Source organism: Amphiura filiformis, chromosome 3, assembly GCF_039555335.1.
Source record: "Amphiura filiformis chromosome 3, Afil_fr2py, whole genome shotgun sequence".
Lineage (NCBI taxonomy): Eukaryota > Metazoa > Echinodermata > Ophiuroidea > Amphilepidida > Amphiuridae > Amphiura > Amphiura filiformis.
In genome coordinates this window covers 37305859-37319215 of record NC_092630.1, presented here as the reverse complement: position 1 = coordinate 37319215, position 13357 = coordinate 37305859, and the positions used below count along the sequence as shown (strand labels likewise).

The following is a 13357-nucleotide window of genomic DNA, read 5'->3' as shown; positions in this document are numbered from 1 at the left end:
TCCTTCTTGTTTGATAGTGACTGAAGATGATGACTCATGATGGTGCCATGCCTCCGAGGTACTCCCGTTGACACCAGTAAATTCTCTGTGTAGGTTTTTCACAGCCATCATTTCATGATAGATAAGATCCCATTGAGCGATGTACTGTTTCTGCTTGGAATGTCCAATGACACCATCGCTGCATTGTGATGAAAGGTTGATGGTCTGCTCCAACTTCTGATCCAACTGCTGAGAAGCGCCCGGGTTTGTCCTTAATTGAGAAGGAATGTCCATCTGAAAAGTGACTATAAACTGTTGGGGCTGTTTCAGGTAGGTTTCTTGCATCCTCTAGATACACTGTACTCCATCGTAGGTAATTAGTGGAATCCCAAGCAGCAAACAGCTTCAGGACTTGACTTTGCTTGACTTGATAGTTGAATGGATTCCATCGTTGATAAGGGCTCTTTTGACTTTAACCTGAATTATAATAAGGGTGATACAAATGGCGAGTTCACAACATTGGTTATATATATATAGTGCATAGAACTTCAACACAGATCATCAATGATCTAGTAAAACTATTTTCAGGGTAAAAGTTGGGAACCTGATGGTATAGCTGTGGTACTGTTTTAGAGTTGTATCTCTTTGACATTAATTAAGGCAAATTGCTTGTTTACACTATTCTTGCTGGAAAGTTGACATTAAAGCATGATTGAAGCCACCCAAAAATATGACAATATTATTTTGAAATTCAAGAAGGATTAAGTGTGCTGACCAGTTTATCTTGTGATGTCTCTTGGCACATGCTATACTTGGTCTTGTTATATGAAACAGCTTCAGAACTTCAGAACAGATTTTAACCTGAAATGTAAAAAGAAAATGTCGGTTCAAATAACAAGTCGATTTCACAAGTTCACAACCTTGAAGTTTTTTTGAAGATAAAAAGGACAATTTCGTGATGGCCATTTTGAAATTCAGGATGGCTGTCCACCCCCTACTGCGTCCAAGTCTAACATAGTAGTATTTTGGGGTTCCTTGACCCTGAAAACATATGTTTAGACACCAACGTCCGGTCTCTATGAACCTCTAGAGCTGAGATAAAGTCAAAATTATTCAATTTGGCGGCCATTTTGAAAAGCGCCCTCATTAGAAAATTTATTCATATTCTAAGTAGTTTCTTCGGGTTCCTAGACCCTGAAAACATATGCATAGACGCCAAAATCATATCTCTATGAGCCTTTGGAGCTAAGATATACTCAAAAGTAGTAAATTTGGAGGCCATTTTGAAAAGCGCCCTCTACAGAAAAAGTTAGGCATATTGAGATTGATCACCCAAGTTTTTCTGAAAGCCCTTGACATATACAACAATAAAATAATGGTTGATTGAGTAAAAGAGAGATGGCCACGAACTCCACCATAGAGCCAGGAGTAGTATCTAATCTTAATAAGTGCAATACAATGCCACACATATCTCCTACTTATTCTGTGAATTTCATGGAAATAGCTTGATTCGTTTTGGCGTGACATTGCTATTACTGAAAATGGACGAAAACTGCATGTGTGTAATTTACAGTGCAAAGTCATGAATCCTTTATCACTATCGTCCAGCCGCACTGTGCAATATATTGGAGAAATCCTACATTCTTTTATAGGACATACACCAAATTTGGCACAGATGTAGAGCTTATAATGCTAAATAATTCTTGATATGGGATTAAGTGAACTTGAACATTTCAATATGACATCCGATATTTAGGTTGAAAAACATACTTTTTATGTGATTTTTACCACAATTTTTACCCAAAAATGTCATTATTACAGAGGATATAACTTCCTCAAGGATCCTCTGCAGTAAATGTTAATCTTCTTCGTTACGTAGCTGTGGGTTTGCCAATATACTGTGGACATAAATGTATGCTGTGACACTAAGGACGAACCTTCTCTATACGTTTATGAAAAGTCCATCTCTGCCGGCATTTCAAATGATGAAAATCACACACCGCAATAATTATCTTCAAAACTGCCACCAAAGAAAGAGTAGTTTAAGGTCACTCAAGCGTAGCAAATCCTGTATTCCATACAAATATTGCTTCGTAACATCATAAATAAACGATAGATATCGACTATTTAGTAGAAGTAAGAACAGGACACAGCAAATATACTGAATAACATTTTCCAAATGATTTTGTGCTGAACGGTTAGTAATTTTACAGATTTTCAAAATAGGTTGCTTTGTCAAAACTTGGAATTCACTATTTTTACGCAATCCTCTCTAACTTCTAATAGAAACATCCAATTTTTAAAATCTAAAAAATCCGAGCTAAATATATGTAAAACTTAAAATGCAAAACAATATGACCTAATAGAAATGCCGTTCATACCTAAAAAAATTCCATCTTTCCCGGTATAAATCATTCTGGGACACCCTGTATATTCAATCTATTATAATGATTGAAGACAGGTGATGAGTGCAACCTGTTGTAGTGCAGAGCGATCTATTCAAAAATTGTATTCATCTATTGCTATGGTAGTTAATCCGATTATGACGTCACTTCGCCAGCGTATAGAGTAGAAATACAAAAATACATGTACTGTACTGCGCACAATACATAAATCGATTTTGACTGCATCGTGCATGGTACATGGGTCCGAGCAATATATAGGGAGCCTGCCATTTCTCTTGTAGACCTCTTCAAGATTTTCGCATAGAACCCCAAGATAATTTAAGAAAATGGAAGATTAGATTACCATAAAAACAAAACAGTACCGTAATCTTGATCGGGGTTCTATGTAAAACAGTGGCACCAGGATATTTTTGGGGGGCATGGGGGAGGGCAAAGTGAATTTCGGAGGGGGGGAATCGATAAATTTTGCGCAAAATTGCCACAAAAGGTGTAATTTAACGTAATTTGGGTTTTTTAATGCCTGAAAAGTGGGGGAAGGGGAAAGAAAAATATTTGGGGCCACTGCCAAAGAATGCTTGCATTCAAGATTTTCGCATAGAACCCCAAGATAATTTAAGAAAATGGAAGATTAGATTACCATAAAAACAAAACAGTACCGTAATCTTGATCGGGGTTCTATGTAAAACAGTGGCACCAGGATATTTTTGGGGGGCATGGGGGAGGGCAAAGTGAATTTCGGAGGGGGGGGGAAATCGATAAATTTTGCGCAAAATTGCCACAAAAGGTGTAATTTAACGTAATTTGGGTTTTTTAATGCCTGAAAAGTGGGGGAAGGGGAAAGAAAAAATATTTGGGGCCACTGCCAAAGAATGCTTGCATTCAAGATTTTCGCATAGAACCCCAAGATAATTTAAGAAAATGGAAGATTAGATTACCATAAAAACAAAACAGTATCGTAATCTTTATTGGGGTTCTATGTAAAACAATGGCGGCACCAGGATTTTTTCGGGGGCATGGGGGAAAAGTGAATTGGGGGGGCAAGTCGATAAATTTTGCGCAAAATTTCCGCAAAAGGTGTAATTTAACGTAATTTGGGATTTTTAATGCCTGAAAAGTGGGGGAGGGGGATCTGCCAACAAATATGTTGCCACTATAATAATTCACCACCCGAGGATATACAAAATTATTGCGCACCCCTCACCTGTACAAAAAACACATTCGTAGGGAAACACTCGTTCTCTACGTTTCCTTTACCTAAATCAGCATATTTCAACGTGGAACTTACGTTTTAATGCTACGTTTAGTCCAAAATGTGAAATCACACTAGAGAGATTGCGATGTTCCAAACGCAGCACGTGGAACGTACGTTTTCACGTACGTACGTTAATACTGTGTTAAATATTGCTAGTCTCGGTTCCAAACTGGATTGTGCTCATTCTTCACGAAAGAAAACAAGTCAGCTGGAATGAAGCCTATAATATTTGATCTAATCTAATCTAGGTCGATAGAGGGCATAGTGATTGAAAAAATAACAGTAAGCTGAGTCTCTGCCTAATTCAAACAGGCCGCTTTTGATTTTGACTAAAATTTTGACCTACATGCTGATTAAATATATTAAATATTATATTTGCCCAAAAACATATATTTTGGTAGATTAAAGATCACTACATCCTGAAAAATTGGTCCTGAAAATTGGGCGCGTTGCATGGACTTAGACATGAGGCAAAATCAGCATATTTCAACGTAGCATCTGCGTTTTTTTTCTACGTTGGAATCCGAAATGGGAAATCGCAATGTCATTTTTTGTACGCAAAGTATCACACACATTTCAATGGGCAATCTCTGCGTATGGACATCGCGTATAAATTTAGTCGATTTTCAACACATCGCTGTACCTTTATTGACCATGTTGACTGTCTTTAACATATTGTGAAATGGACAAATTTTGTGCATTGTCAACGATGTATCTACGTTTATTTCGCACGTGGAAAATCTTCAAAACTGGCTAAATACGTGACCTCGCTTCGATACAGGAGAGTGGTTTTGAATAGATCAACGTACGTCCGATGTCTACGTTTGGAAATCGCAATCTCTCTATTGTTCCAATATCTGTGGTCCGATACCTACGTTTGGAAATCGCAATCTCTCTAATATTAAATAAGGCACCCGGTTTTACCGCCGCGTTCAGGAACTCATATCATCACGACAATTGTAAACAAACCGTGCTCGAGTTTGATTGACAGATGACGTCAGACGCAAACTAGTTTTTTATCTTTGTCTTTCATTATAGGCATTGTTGACATGGAGCCTTTGGGAAAGAAAGTTTCATACTATAAACATGATAACGCCCTAACTTTACTTTTGACATGATGGTTTGTATGTAAAATTAACAATAAGGCGCACGGTTTTACCGCCGAGTTCAGCATCTTATCATCACGACACTTGTAAACAAACCGTGCTCGAGTTTGATTGACATAATGACGTCAGACGCAAATTGATCTTTTTTAAATCTCTGTGTTCAATTATATGTTATGTACCAATTAAGTCTACTTTTTTTTAATATGTGAAATTATACATCGTAACTCAAGAACCACAGGACCTACAAAAGTATATCTGTTATATTTGAATTCTTCTACGCACTCGCTATGAAATGATCAAGGCAAATTTTGCAAGGCTAACTACCATTCGCAAGTTGCTGTGAACTACCAAATCGCAACAGTTTAAAATTGATTGATTGATTGAGAAACAGTGAAGCTATTCAACTTGTTTTGTTTCACTATGAATCTTCATTTGAATGACACTAGCTCCCATGATGCAACAATCTATTGGCCTATTGGTCTATCAGATCATTAAATTCACATACCGTAAAAACTCGATAGTTCGCATATGTGCTTACTGTCGAGCGCTGTTAAAACATAAAAACATGGAGTGCACCATCCACAAAAGTGTTAATGGTTTTGAGCAAATCATCATACACATAGTTACATACGAACAAGCAAATTTGAGTTTCAACCCCATTAGCTCAGTTGGGAAAGTGCCGGACAATTTCATGTTTTCAAAAGTGCTCGATAGTAAGCACAGATGCTAACTATCGAGTTTTTACGGTAGGCCTACTGTATTATGCACATTTCTAATAATAGCGCAAGAATTACAATTATTAGCGATTTGATATTTTTAACATATTTTTGGTGGAAAATGTGACATATCCCGCCGGTTCCAATCATTTTCATGCAGTTTGTGCAGTAACCATGGTAACATCCTTTATGGTCATGCAAATCTTCCTAATATGATATTACTCCAAGTGGAGTTGGATACAAGTATGAACGTCACTACAGCAGACACGTGACGACAGACTCGACTGCATGTTAGTAGTGGAGACCTGACTTACATTTGGTGCAAATATCTAATTTCGTCTGTAACTTGTGGTCCAAGACCATAATGCTATGCACGGCAGGGCTGAGGCCGCTGACCTGGGCCGCTGACTTCTATAGTAAAGCAACTAATGGAGTTTCAATAATAGAAGAGCCATAAGCATGCTATAAAAACACTTTATAGCATTGTGTGGTCCTCCACAAGTTGATATGAGAACAGAATCAGATTTTTGCTACAGTTGGCAGGGTTGGTGGTCAAATGATTGTGTGAAAATATTATTTGGGGATGAAAACAATCCAAACGGCATTATGTTTCATGTCTCCAGATCAAATGATCAATGGATTCTTATTATAACACTTGTTTTGAGGGACGAAATGTTTTCATAGCCATTTGCAACTACTGAAAACACTTTGAAAAAAAAAGACTGTACATACTTAGCAAATCTCTTTTTTCTCATTTTTCTTGCAGAGAATAGATCAACTTTGAAAGATCTTCTGGAACAGCTTCGCGACATTTAGTTCAACTTCTTCTATTCTGTCGGTATATAATAAACTGTCATCGTAACCTGCTCAGCACCTGGATAAGAGAAGGTTCTACTGAAGTCTTACACCATAGAAATGTTAAAATTATTAATATTCTAAACACGGAAAAAATTAAACTTTGTGCCCAATTTGCTTGTTGAACCTACCGTTCAGAACAGAAACACGTTCTGATCCTGATATCATCAGACTCTAATAAATTGAATATCATAAAATAAAGCCTTCATTGATGGAGAAGAAAGAAAAAGATCTGAACGTTATATTAAGAGCGTAACTTCCAAATATCAAGCTAACATTTTTACTGTCAGCCTTTGTGTGAAAGAATTATAATTATTACTCTTAGGGACCGTTCAATATTTACGCCAGGGGGATGTCGGGTTTCTCCATTGTTTTCCCAATTTTCTCCATTTAAAACCTAGACTACCCCGTAGTCCACTTGCCCATTGTGCATACTCTGGATATTGTATTTAAGCTTAAAACTCTGATTTAATTAATGTGTGCACAATTGATAGATTTTCACATCTGATCTTTTCAGTCACCCTACTCCCTCTGTTTGTTAGCTTCCCAAGTGGACTACTGACATTGGATTGCGGTTTACATGCTTAACACGGCTGTCTATGAGCTTCTATGGATGAGATTGTCGGAAATCTGGCCTACTAAAATTGGCGATGATGTAATGCATCTTTAAATGGATCTGGCTTGTGATTGGTCGCCCAGATCTCGTTATGGTTTAAATCCTCCGGGTACCTGTCATTACCATTAATAACTACATGGTACACAAGTATGTGGCCTACGCCGCCTTTGTGTTGTGTAATTGCATGAACGCGTCAGTAAGTCAATGAGCGCATCTTGTATTTGCTTGCGGTTAAATTTGATTGATAAACAAGTATGATTGACAGTGTGAGTGTTAGGGACTTTGCCTGTTCAAAATCACGTTTTTAATTGAATGTCCATAGTCTATTTTTAACCTGGAATTTTGTGATTAATAAACTGGCAGATTCTAAAATCAGAATTGTTCAGTACTGAAGTGCCAATACAATTATGACATTATGATATGTTGCATTCAATAATATAAGCCACTTTACTTTTACTGTCACTAATATAATTATATTAACTTTTTCATAACAATTTTATACTAGTATTTTGATGTATTAAATATCAGTATAATTTCGAGTTCAACTGAATGCTTTCATCATGATTAACATGCTTTTATTTATCAAAAATAGACTATGCCATAGTCTATTTAAAACCTAGCATTCCTCCTCATGGTTCAAATAAAAAAAATTATCATGTTGTAAATATTGAACGGTTAGTTGAATATATTAGCAACCTGCGTGATATTTTAATAAAAATATCAAAATCATGAAATGTTTGTAATTTGAAAATAACTTATTAAAGTTAGTAATTGTGATTAGTGACGGATGAAGCATTAAAATTCATGGACGACGAGCAGATTTGGGCCCAAATTTATCCCCAAAAGCAGGCTAATGTTGGCAATGGCATTATGTGGCATTTGCTGGGTTAGTGCGCTGAATGTTCTCATACAATTAGCTACAATTTGATCCTATTTTGACACACACATAGTGTTTTATTATCGGGCTAGAAAGCATATACACAGGGCAATTCTGGTTGATTTCTTCCTGGTTTGATTTTAGGGGGTGTCCCCATATAAAATATTTAGACGTGTCTCCACCGTCCCCGCACTGTTATGATTTCTATCTATTCATATAATTATGCATTATTTCTTTAGACACTCCCCTATGTGCCACTAGTATCTGTTCTGACAACCAATGACTACTTAAAAAAGCTATCACATCCGATGCCATCCTGTCCAAATAATGTGTCGATGCGCAGTCAATGTGCGACCCCCCTTTTCGGGCCCTTTTACCGATGGCCCCATGATGGTGTACCACCACACCCACAGATTATCATAATAATTATATAGATCTGTCGGTCATTGACACGTTTTTTTGCTTCTAATATCTAAAACGCCGGAGCAATTTAAAATATTAAAATTCATATTGGTGGATCGGCTTTTAAATTAAGGTTCATTACGTTAAAACAAGAAACTTGCAGGTCAAATTAATTAGATTGACTTTATGGCATACATGTATGGAAATGTTTCTATACAAAACGATTCTCTTATAAACCATCATGCGCAGTATCGCACAGTTTCCACCTCGATACACCTGAGCACACATTTTCGTCCCAAGAGCTTCCAAGCAGAGAACAACAAGCAGCGAATGTCTCCTCCCGGGTCTCCTTCACAGTCTTTGATTACACTACACGGTTGAGTGCATAGCAATGTAGTAGCTGTGAAGCTTCTAGCTAAAAATGGGCCTCTTTGATTGGTTTTTGTCGAAACCTCAAGTGTTCCCTTCATCCAATCAGAATTTATTTTTAATACCAAACGAAAGTTAACACTACCCCCTAAAGACACTTTTAGTCACTAGGTCAACAGATAACACAATTCAATGTTATAGCAAGGCGAATGTGGAAAATCTGTTGAAAACTACCTATCCAAGCACATTTTTTTGACCAAAATGCAGGTTTTAAAAGTCAAAACCTCAAGTGTTCCTTACAATATTTTTCAAATTTTAAAAAAAAAAAAAAAAAAGCACACTTATATTGTCCATATACTAGAGTCACTAGAATGAGCAATGGTCAATTCTCTTTAAATTGCAAATATTGTGCAAAAAGTTACTATTTTCGCCCGTTTTGTCATACGGTTGTAAATTCAATGAACTATGACTTTAAAAAAGAGCGCTTACAAATTGATATGTACATTTGTATATGAATGAATTTGGTAAATTAGTTCCAATATTTTCTGATCATGTGTTTGTTTTCTGATTTTTCTAATAAAAACACAATGAGAAAAAACACCAGATTTACTTTATGGTAATTTTTTTGGCAAATTGTCTATTTTGAATTGTATTGGTTGTATTTAACTTGCAAGAGAGAATAGGGGTGTCTAACATATTATTAAAACGTGAAATAAGGACTATCATCAAAATCAAAATCATCATCAGCATCATTTACATCGTCATTGACGCCATCATCATCATCATCATCATCATCATCATTATCATCATCATCATCATCATCATCATCTTCATCATTATCATTGTTGGTGTCGTCGTCGTCAGCGTTGTCGTCATCATCAGCAGCATCATCATCGTCTCTCATTATAGTGCAGTCGAGTTGATAACATGTTAGATGTAATTAGCCAAATTACTTGAAATAGGCTTCCTGCAGAAAGCAGGGTAAGTAATAGCTTGACACCATGAGTGATTGATGAGGATCACAAGTGATTGGTTTAAGCATATTAAGGGCTCTGTAATCCACCTTTGCACAAATGTTTTGATGAATCCAAGTGTGTGGAAATATTGGATCCAAAACATAATAATGATTTTAAAAATATTAAACGTCTCGTCCAATATTTTAAAACACATAGCTCGACCAATAAATATGGGCTTAAACAGTCCAATTTTACATCAGTATATTTTGTGGGATACGAGTGATATAATACAAAGTTTATTAATTAAAAATTATTAAAAATTGACATTTTACATTTAATGTCGTACTACACCCCCTGATAAATTTTGTGACACACTGATAACAAAAGTTATGTACTAGTATATTATAGGGGCAAGGAATCCAATTACTTTACTGAAATTTCAGTGATTCAAGACAAGAGGCTCATTATTGTTATATGTTAAGAAATGAGGTACATTCTAGCGGTACCGCTTTTCTTATCATAAAAAAACGTACCGCTTGTCTTGAGTCACTGAAATTCCAGTGTAGTAACTGGATTCCTTGCCCCTATAAGACACATAACTTTAGTTACCAGTGTGTTATTATTTTTTGAGAAAAATACAAAAATAGTCAACAAATTTATCAAGAGGTGTAGTATCACCTTAACAGTCCTCGAACTTCGAAGTAACTTTATCAATCTAAATGTGCCATTATTTGAAAATTTTGACCTTTTGTATTGAAGATATACATAAAGTTTCCCAAAAGACCTACAATTTTGGGAAACTCCCTGTATATCTTCAATACGAAAGGTCAACACTTTTCATGATGGTCGGCTTTTCATCCCAGCTACATACACTGTAAGTACATATCATTAGATTTATAACGTCTACCTAGTTTACTTAAATGGCTGTTAAAATGTAAATAATGTCATTTTTAAAATAATTTGCCATAAAAATTTTATTATATCGCAAATTAAAAATATCTATACCAGAAGGACATTCCTCGTATTCAGTTTTTGTAAGCAATTTTTGTGTCTGATGTGCTCTCAGGTCCCACAAAAATACTGTGCAAAGGTGGGTTGCAGAGCCCTTAATGGAGCGTATTTGAAACTGTATAAAATTGTTAAATATGGTAAACTAAATTGATTTGTCAGCAGAATATCATAAAGCAAATGTATTCACTTTGTTCAAACAGGTTTGACTAAACATACTATTTTATGTTTTATTACAAACGTTCCTAGATTTTAAAGTACAATACTGTCAATCTCTTTTGATTCGTAAGGTTGTTTTAAAAAGTCACTTGTCTTCTTAATGCAGGAAGCCATTTTTTTTTCGCGCACATATTATATTACCATTATTTATAGTAGCTTTCACCTTTATTTCCCATAAGATTTGTTAAAATCTTTCTTTTCAACAATATTTATGACCCTGTTGTTTTGAATTTACGCTATATTTCATCATCATGTCTAACGATATTCCGTGAAAGACAAGCATTACTTCAGGATGGCGAGCAACAAATTTACCTCATTAAAGTAAATAGATTACATGGATAATTTCCAAAACGTCACATCCACGTGATCCTATACTACCTTGGCGTTTGTTCCATCTTAAGCATTTTGGATAATTAATGGTATCAATCAAAATGTAGCGAATATGATAGCGCAAACAACGTCATTTCAGGTGCTTTCTACCAATTTTTGCTTAATTACTTATTGTGCATATCTATAAGTTGTTTTACTGACGTTGTTTTACCAATTCAGAGTTTGTAAAAACCTTGAGTTGCCTTGTTTGCCCATACTTAGCCAACCATTACTGATATTACTAAATTGAATGTGTATAGCGAACATAATCACTATCAAGCTCATATGACAGCCGCATCAGCTGGAGACAAACGCAAACACCATGATGGTTGAACACCAATATTTCAAGACCATTTACCAACGGCTTGTCAACCCTTGTATCCTGCTGGTATTCATGGTTCTGTTATCTAGTAACATCATTTGCGTACATTCAATGTATTCTACAAGCAAAGGTAGGTTCATCTTCAGTATTATGTTGCAGTATTTTATTAAATCACATGTTAATGGTGAATACAATTTGTCATTACTTGACCAATTTTGTGTAGGTTTAGAATAATTCTGTAATGCAAAATGTGTTTTTGGCGCTTTTGTTGTATAGTTGAAATTTTGTGCATTCGTAAAGAATTTCTTCAAATGTATGCCAACAAATTACATATATGTATTGTTTAGTTTGTTCTTGATAGTTGCATTTGTTTGAAAAAATGTCTTTAAAATGCTCCTCCATCATACATATAGTATGGTAAGGAATGTTTGATTTATCACGACGTATTTACTCGATACAGAGTTACAGGTTTTAAATATTTTAGCTGCGCTTGAGGAAAGGGGCGGGGAAAGGGGTAATAATATTTGGCGAAGCATTGCATTGTTTAATGAAGAGTAGCTTCTTATTTTTAGACGATGAAAAGTGCTTATGGAATGATTTGTTTGCTGCTCGAGATGGCATACACCAGATGTGAAATGTGAAGTTATGTCGTCAGTATCAAATATTCGTATTTACGACCAAATTAGATTCAAATTAGAGTAGAGAGAAAAACATATTTTTTTGAAACTGTAAGATGGATTTTATCTTTGAAATATATTTTTGCGTGAATCTAAAATATAGGCTAAAATTGTTGCCAAACTTCAAGGTTTTGACATATATGTTTAACAAATTCGTTCCCTTTACACTAAATTATCCATTAAAAAACTCGAAAATTCAAATTAATCTTTTGTGACCTGCCTATCGTCATTACAACATTGTCAAATTTAATGTAAATCCAATTACCAACAATGATTAATAGTGACCTAAATTAACTAATAAAATACGCCAATAGGTCACGGTGGTAACAGGTTCTTTGTAATCGGCCATTGCATTTATCAGGCTAGAATTGCACCGGGGAATTGCAATGATAAGATTTGTATGTATCGTAAAACATGACCACCAATTCGGCCCTACTACAAGTGACATTTTTGCCTCAAAGCAGGGATGTTGTCTCATATCCCTGCTCAAAGGAAGGTGACCTGATATAGTTGGAAAATGGAATTATTTGAAACCTTTATTATAGGGGCCCCTAAATAAAATGTTGTCCCTTTCAAGCATGCAATAAGAACACGTAAACCTGAAATATCCTATTTTTCTCATTAACATATTGAAATTAGCAGTTTCAAATCGGTGTATTTCCGAATATATCATCAATAAACATCTAAAAATATCTAATTAGTCTTGACTGTGGTATACCACGTTCGTGACTAATTCTTCGGAAATATGCCGATTTGAAACGCATAATTTCTATATGTTAATGACAGGCGGTGGTGGAAGCGATATCGCAATTTTTGACGTCGCCATTGGATTAACACATAATCATGAAATCTTCACAAACAATTCTAAATTTGTTATGTGGTGTCAAAGCAAAATTATCTTACTCTAAAACCGTTGGGGTACGACAATGTACCACACTGTACGTATGTTATTTTTCAATTTATAAATGCTAACCGTAACCATGTATTTTGAATGGGGCTGTCAGTCTTGTATTATCGCCAGCCTCGAACGTCACGTGTCGCGTGACCTATGCCGCCTGGTTAATGAGAAACATGTGAGCTTTCACCTCATACAAAAATCTGCATTTTGATACGGGTAAAGTGGGGATGAGGCTGTCAATCGGGTCATTTACCTTTAAGTGGTTTCTACCACTAACATATAACATCTGAAATGTCCTAATTTCAAATCCCTATCACTAATTCCTACTCCT

General features: G+C 35.6%; 2 protein-coding genes across 2 annotated transcripts in view; both read left to right on the top strand.

Annotated features, from left to right (window-relative positions):
* The window catches only part of LOC140148454 (uncharacterized), a 63092-nt gene extending 56669 nt beyond the window's left edge, over positions 1–6423 (top strand). Inside the window, exon 5 of the mRNA XM_072170404.1 lies at positions 6225–6423. Within this exon, the coding sequence (XP_072026505.1) occupies positions 6225–6274 (50 nt within the window). The 3' untranslated portion in view covers positions 6275–6423. The remainder of the gene's footprint in view (positions 1–6224) is intronic.
* Positions 6424–11204: 4781 nt separating this feature from the next.
* The window catches only part of LOC140148452 (uncharacterized), a 37629-nt gene continuing 35476 nt past the window's right edge, over positions 11205–13357 (top strand). Inside the window, exon 1 of the mRNA XM_072170399.1 lies at positions 11205–11581. Coding sequence (XP_072026500.1) covers positions 11452–11581 — 130 coding nt within the window. The 5' untranslated portion in view covers positions 11205–11451. The remainder of the gene's footprint in view (positions 11582–13357) is intronic.